Source organism: Montipora foliosa, chromosome 10 (genome assembly GCF_036669935.1).
Source record: "Montipora foliosa isolate CH-2021 chromosome 10, ASM3666993v2, whole genome shotgun sequence".
Lineage (NCBI taxonomy): Eukaryota > Metazoa > Cnidaria > Anthozoa > Scleractinia > Acroporidae > Montipora > Montipora foliosa.
Genome location: NC_090878.1, coordinates 27,040,036 through 27,047,535, shown reverse-complemented (window position 1 = coordinate 27,047,535; position 7,500 = coordinate 27,040,036). Strand labels below are relative to the sequence as shown.

Sequence of the window (7,500 nt, the reverse complement as noted above, 5' to 3'; positions counted from 1 at the left end):
ATGAGATTCCTGTGTGTGCCTTCGGATGCGCCCATTCTTACCTCGAAGGGTGTTACTACAGCCTTGCGTCGTTCAAAGCTTATCACAACAAGGGTCATTATTGAAGTTGTGTAACATGCTTCAATCAGAAAACCTTGTAACTTGCAGGTAGCATTACCACCAAGCCACGTCCAGAAAAAATTGATACAGTTCAATAGGCTTAGCAACGTAAAGGTTAAATCAGAGAAGGCTAAGTTTGCAATGAAAAATTTAATGGAAGACTGTCGATTTATCTTTATCATTCTATAACAGATGCATAGAACTACAACGTTCCCCACAACCGATAGAAGAAACACCACGCAATAAAACAAAGAATATAAAACGACAATTGCTATTGGAAATCCTTCGCCCGTTGCCATTGGTACCAATATGAAGCTAGTGGGAACTTCTCACTGTTCTCACTGTTCTCACTGTCGTCCCTAGAACTGTCCTGATCAGTGGTCAGCCTTGCTGCCGGAAAACTTCTTGAGGGGTGGTTTATAATTACTGGCTGTTATAAATTAAATACACAATCTACTGTGGAGACACTGCTGCATTCACTGTTCGTTGTCTTTTGTTGGATATCCTTCTTTCCGCTTTACAAAAGTTTAGGGTGACCTTGTTTTGATATTTAAATCTTAAGACAATGACGTATTTCTGTTATCACGATTGGAAATGAAATGTGTCAACTAAATACAATAGGCAACAAAAACAAGTGTCAAAAGTTTGATTTATTGATTGATGTTCAGACAGCCTTATTTATATTTTAAGTTTTTACTAATTTGTCCCAGTCATGAAAAAGGCTTCAATTGCCCATTCATTAACATTCCGACCACGATTTTCAAACTTTAATGGCGATCTCGTTTTTTTACTGTTGTCGATCCACTGCAACGGTCCTGATCAAATTTAATTTGATCACATCGGGTGGTGTCACTGGTTGCCCCGCAACCATGACTGACGGCATGAAAGTTGATATTCAGGGTACATGCTTGTGCATTGATAAAAGACACAATAAGATAAAGTCTTTCCTTTTTTAAAGCTTCTAGATGGTCCAAATAACCTTGAGGAGCCATGAAACAATATTCATCCGTCTTCAGTTTTTTTTCCCCGACAGCTGTTTCAACACTGCTAGTTATTTAATTGAGCATTTTTCAATGTCAATTTTATTAATTGCGACAAAGAGTTTTCTTGTATAAAAAAGTCCAAATGCAAATAACTGTACGTTTTAAGCCGTAAAAAAGATATATTAGTACAGTTTCAAAAGTGTAGAACACAAGTGTAAAATTCCAAGTTCAATTTCGTTAGTATGGCCTGTCGCAATGATGACAAAACTTGATTCAGTTTTGTCCAAAAATTTTTGCCGCTGAATGCAAATGTGCACTTTATATACTTAAGGGAATATTTGTTTGCAAACAGGGCTCCTTATGCCTTCCTTCCTAATCGAATTCTGGTTTTGTTCTGGTTGTGTCGTGTAACAAGTCAGTGTATTTATAAATATGAGGCTTTTTTGGGGTGACCGCATTCAGGCATTTCCACTGGGTTTTAGGACGGATCGTTCTGATCATAGCACGCCCCTGTGTAGCAGGAAAACATTCAGACTCGCTACTCATTGTCCTAAATCATCAAGTACACCGGGGCATATAATCCGTGGCGATTTCCATCAGTTTATCCTTCTTATGGGAATTTCCATATTATTATTTAACTCGAACAAATTTCTAGTTTCTATAAGGAAGCTCAGTGTGGTGCTGCGTCGGTGGGAGAGTGAAACATGGAAATTTGGTTTTATCAAACGAGTTGATAAAAAATCGAATTACCACCGTGAAAGATTTTGGAAAGCTGAGCTAGGAAAGCTGACGTTTCGAGCATTAGCCCTTCATGAGAGCGAATGAAGGAATTGTGGGTTGCCCAAATTACTGATCACTTTGCGTGCATCTCCGCAAATGTCACCGATTGCATAACGTGCACATTATGCAAGAAGATCTACACAGGTGAAACAGGAAACCGCTTCTGCAAACAAAAAAAAAACACTCAAATCCGTCGAAACCAGTTTAATCTTTCAAACCACACTTGCCCGTGACATTACAATTTGCGGATTTTCCTTACACCACGGAAACACACAAAGCAAAAAACACCAAAAGTTCAATTTTAAATTGGAGCTCTTTATCTCCACGGAATCAACGGGCGCCTCTCGTTCTATTAATTTATTCGTAAATTCATGTCACCATATTTCCGTTTTCACCAATGACAAAGCTCTTCCCTACCACTATATAAACCACCAACAACTCACAATTCCTTAATTCGCTCTCACGAAGGGCTAACGCTCGAAACGTCACCTTTCCAGATCCAAGTTCAAGTTAAAGTTCATTTTATTCAGACAAGTTCAAGTTCACTTTATTCAGACAACTACAATACAACAACGATAAGGGTAAAAGAGAAATGAAAACAGAGCTAGCTATACATTGACTTAAACACAACAAAGAAGAAAGGTGTCAATTCGACCTTTATCCACTTGTTTTATAAAACCAAATTTTCATATTTTACAACTCGCTCTGACTCTTGAGGACCTTTTGATCGAAGGTGCACTCTTACGAAGATGAACAATGTGGCATGACGTGAATATTAGCTGTTTTCGGATTTACAGCCGCGAACAAGAAGAAACAAGATTCTTCGGTGTACGATGCGAAAAACACAGTTGGAAGAGCAAAAAACCTGATTGGGTCTTCGAAAAATTTGCCTTGTTTTGGAGGGATTTTTGTCACCTTCCTTCCTGAATGATGAACTCTTGATTTGTGAATATCACGCTTTTGAATTGTTGCTCACCAGTTCACAGCAAGCGTCACATCATCATTACTAAGAGTGGGCCTCAATATATGTGTGTATTATCAAGAGCAGTGAGTGGACAGATCACTGGAAAATCCCACAATCTTGATCTTGGGAAGTTTATGCAATTATGATGTAGCAGGCACAAATTTCTAGAACAACTTCAAATTTGGAGTACCGCAACTAGTCGGGAAAGTGCCAAATACAAGAGTGTCGCATTTCATGAAGCCCAACAACACTTCATCTTCTTGCACTTGCTTTACGGTGGCAATATATGAAAATCTCGAGGTTCAAGCAAACTTTTCACCATTTTGAAACGTTCCAATGAATTCACTCTCGTCGAGGATTCTTAGCTTTTGTCTTTGTAAGTCCGAAAAACTGATCTTGGCGCGCAATAAATAAACCTCGCTTTTACTAAACCAATCAAAATCATTGTTTAATTTTAAGAATCAATCACCTGACATGGAAAACATCTGTCCCAATTCGCTATTTTCACCAGTCCCATAGTACTGTTCATTTTGAGATGTTCAAATAAAATGTTTTGTTCTGATACAAAAACCGCTAAAAAAGTACTGCACTATAGCTTGGTGAAGATAACTACGGTGGCCCGTAAGGGACATGCTATTTCGTGATCAGTTTTCCTGCTTCCAATTTTCAAACTCGAAATTTTGAGTCCACAAACTCAAAATTTCAAGTTTGTGAATTGTGAGCAGAAAAACTGATCATGAAATAGCGTGTCCCTTACGGGTCACCGTAGATAACGAATATCATAATGACTTTCACGGCCACTGTTCTATCCTCGGCTCGCTTGCGTGACCAAAGCGGGCGGTTCGACTCACTCAGATGCAGGGCGGATCGGAGCGAAAAGGTGTAATGCAACGGACTGGGCTCGAATTTAAAGCTGATTCAAAATGGCGGCGAAAGTCGAACTCGACGAGTCTACTCTGAATGAATTGGAGGAATTGTTTTGTGAAGACTTAACGGACGACTGCTTTGATTTTGACGCAAATGAAGATTCTTCAGGCGATCCAGTAATTTCAAGAGATAATTTTCTGTCTTTGTGGAAGAGCAGGCCGTTGCTGTTATTTTAAACAGTGTTGAGCCTAGCAGATTTAAGAAACCTTTTTCCACCCCGCTCAGAAGGGACTCAGTGGGAGCAGTCTATCTCGGCTCGTGCGACCAAACGCCTGTCTCTCACTTTTATTTTAGTTTTTAGAGGATATTTATTTTATTTCAACGGGTATCTGGAGCCATGGTATTTTTTGATCGATTTGGTGAAAATAATGAGACGTGCGTTTTCTTTTTGTGCTCCTACACTATGGAATGCCCTTCTATTTCTCTAAAAAGTGCTGTTTTGGTTTCGTCTTTTAAAGCTGCCTTGAAAAAAATTTTATTTCGGAAGTTTTTTCTTTGAACCATGTGACATGTTTTTATGTGCGCATTTTCGTAGCCGTCGTCGTTTCTTTAACTCCCTAATATGGAGTTTTAAGATCTTCGATGGGACGGCAACGAATGCGTCACTTAAAATTTCAAGTTCAGGTCTTTCGACCTTATCCTTAACTGCTTAAAGCTAGTATAACAACTCAGAACTGAGTTAGGAGATGCGAAGTGGCCTCTCGCCTTCTTAGGGATCTTACATTGGAACTCGCTGGCCCTTTGACATGTCTTTTTAACAAATCACTGGCCTCTGGACAGTTTCCTGATAAATAGAAGGATGCGAACCTCACTCCTGTTCACAAATCTGGCAGCAAAAACCTTGTCATCAATTACAAGGGTATTGCTCTGCTTTCTGTCGTTTCCAAAGTGCTGGAGAGATGTGTGTTTCCCAGAATCTATAATCACATGGTTCCTCATCTGCACTCCTTACAACATGGCTTTCGCCACAACAGATCCTGGGTCACTCAAATGATCCAGTATGTCCATTTTCTGACCTCTCCACTTGACTCTGGTGGTCAAGTCGACACAATTTACTTGGATATGGCCAAAGCATTTGACAGGGTCCCCGATCAGAAGCTCTTGTATAAACTACGAAACCTTGGCTTTCGAGACCCACTTCTAAGCTGGATCGAGGATTATCTGTCAAATAGACGACATCGTGTCACTATCGAGGGTATGGTTTGTCAGTGGAAACCAGTTACGTCGGGTGTACCACAAGGTTCTATTATCGGGCCTACACTGTTTCTTATTTACATTAATTGACTCTGTTATATCTACTGACTCCCTTTTACATCTCTTTGCCGACGATGCAAAGTTATGTAGAGCCATAACTACCCACATCGATTGCAGAATATTGCAGGTTGACATAAGCTCTGTAAACACCTGGTGTGAAACCTAGGACATGAATTTCAACCCAATTAAGTGTAGCATTTCCGAACTACTAAGAAGAGAAACCCTGTGTGTGCAACCTACCATCTTGGTACCGATGTCCTAACCCTAATTAAGGAAGAATAAGACCTGGGAATAATTATGTCTCACAATTTATCCTGGCATGATCACATCATGCTCAAAGTCAACAGTGCTATTCGGATGCTAGGAATCATTAAAAGAACCTGTGGTAGACGTCTCATATCAGATGTTTTTCTAAAATTATACATACACCTCGTGAGATCCCACTTGGAGTATGCTTGTGAAGTCTGGTCTCCCCATCAAGTTTACCTGGTCGATATCCTGGAAGGGGTCCAGACGAGGGCGACCAAAGTCATTATTAAGCACAAGCCTTACAGGGAAAGGTTGAAAGATCTGAAGCTATTATTTCTTATATCAAGAAGAAAGTACTTTGACATAAATTTTTTCTTTAAATGTAGACAAGGTTTATGTGAAATAGACCTTTCCAACTATCTGGAGCCTACTGGTAATGCATCCTATAAGCTTAGAAACACTGAACTTTGCAACAAAATGAAGCATGCTCGAAAAAACGTACTAAAATGATCATATTTTCACCGTATGGTTAAGCTTTGGAATGATTTACCATTAAATTTAAGGAAATCTGACTCTACAAATACTTTTAAGCATGACCTTAAATCGATCTTGTTCCATTCCGATCAATTTCTATAACCTCTTTTAATTAGGGATTAGACTCCTGTTTAGAGGCTCTCCTAGTTTTTGTATTAATGTACTTGAACTGAAACTATTAAAGTAAAGTAAAGTAAAGTAAAGTAAGGGGAGGTTGAGATAACGTGACAGTTGGCGTCTGCATGGAAATGAGATTCATAGGATTTTTCGTTAATTCGTTGTCGCCACCTCAAGGCCAAATTTCCTGCAAGACGAAAAAGAAAGAAAAACCTCTGGGATTAGGGTACCATACACGACTCTCCAGGAATGATAATTTTCTCGAAGAATCTTACCGTTTCTGAAGTTTTATCATGAAATGGAAAGGAACGATCCATGTTTTTGTCATAAATGGGAGCCTTTATTTTGGCCTTTTTGAAAAAGTGAATGCACTGAACACCCCTAATCTCCAAATAAACTATTTGTACAAATCTGAACAAACATTTGTTGGCACCCAAAGCTAGTAGCACTTTTATGCCATGCCTTTGATCAATATTATTACTATTCTACAGTAGGTTTCCTTTGCTTGTTTTATTTTTGTTTGAATGAATGTTAGATGTGCAGTGTAAGTAGCATATTGTGAGTCGTGTAAGGTATTTTTAGCAGTTAATGCAGTGTACTTTCAGTAAAGAACTTTAAGTATTGTATGTAGTGCTGAGCGTAGTGTTAGTTGTAGTGTCCCTTTTGTAAAAAAAAGTAACGAAAAATAATTAAAAATTAATAAAAAAGAGCAATGGCATCTTTTAAAATTTAATTTTAGCAGTGAATCGATGCGTCCCATGCCATGGGGATTGGTCACCGCGAGGCCATGGGGCTGGTGTTAAAAATAACCACCCTGCGTGGCGCGAAATCTAAAAATAGATTGAAAATAACTATCATTTGGCACAGAAATCTGCATTATTAAGCCCACCGTACACTAGAGCTATTAGCTTAGCAAAGTTTCACTCGTGACTGTTGAGGTAGGCAAGTTCCCCCAGCTTGCGGTGGCGTTTAGAGCGCTAATGTTAATGCATGCCATCAGTGCCGAATATTCAACATGATGAGTAAATTTGCGCACGAGTGAACATTTCTTTCAAGTGTGCATGCGCGCAAGCTATCAGCTTACAATATGAGGCAAATACGCATGCGTGTTACAAATATTTTAAAATCAAAATAGCGAATAGCAGTGTTGATGTCGCCATTTTCATTTGAAAATATTTGCTTACGCCAACAGTCACGAGTGAGACTTTGCTAAGCTGATCGCTCTAGTGTGCAGTGGTTACCTCATATTCTCTTGATGTGTGTGGATTTCTTTTTAAAAACTTAATTCTACAATTGGCCTCGCGCTTGGCATTCATTAAGAGCACTCGTTATTAAGGATGCACGTTGGTAAAATGTCCATTTATATTATGCTAATTGAGGATTTGTTATCGTTTGAAACAAGAGAAAATAACAACAGTGCTTTCCTTTATTTTTTGAATACCTTTTCGCAAATTTTTGGACTGCGGAGTCAGTTGCGGTCGTGTTCGGATTAGGAACGGTCCTGACCTTCATCCTTCTTTTACGTTGACCAAATGAGAGGTGCTTGGCGGACTTCTCCTATTCGAGGTAGAATTTGCATTGCTGGTCGTCAAT

The 7,500-nt window shown here is 39.1% G+C and overlaps 2 protein-coding genes across 2 annotated transcripts in view; both read right to left on the bottom strand.

Annotated features, from left to right (window-relative positions):
- Nucleotides 1-622, bottom strand: part of LOC137973703 (QRFP-like peptide receptor) — a 1,660-nt gene extending 1,038 nt beyond the window's left edge. Inside the window, exon 1 of the mRNA XM_068820574.1 lies at nt 1-622. This exon is cut by the window's left edge and continues 1,038 nt beyond it. Coding sequence (XP_068676675.1) covers nt 1-398 — 398 coding nt within the window. The 5' untranslated portion in view covers nt 399-622.
- A 4,921-nt stretch (nt 623-5,543) lies between these two features.
- LOC137973879 (substance-P receptor-like) overlaps nt 5,544-7,500 on the bottom strand; it is a 2,884-nt gene continuing 927 nt past the window's right edge. Inside the window, exons 1-2 of the mRNA XM_068820773.1 lie at nt 7,349-7,500; nt 5,544-6,094 (exon numbers count right to left, since the gene is read on the bottom strand). The exon at nt 7,349-7,500 is cut by the window's right edge and continues 927 nt beyond it. Of these exons, the coding sequence (XP_068676874.1) occupies nt 7,416-7,500 (85 nt within the window). The 3' untranslated portion in view covers nt 5,544-6,094; nt 7,349-7,415. The remainder of the gene's footprint in view (nt 6,095-7,348) is intronic.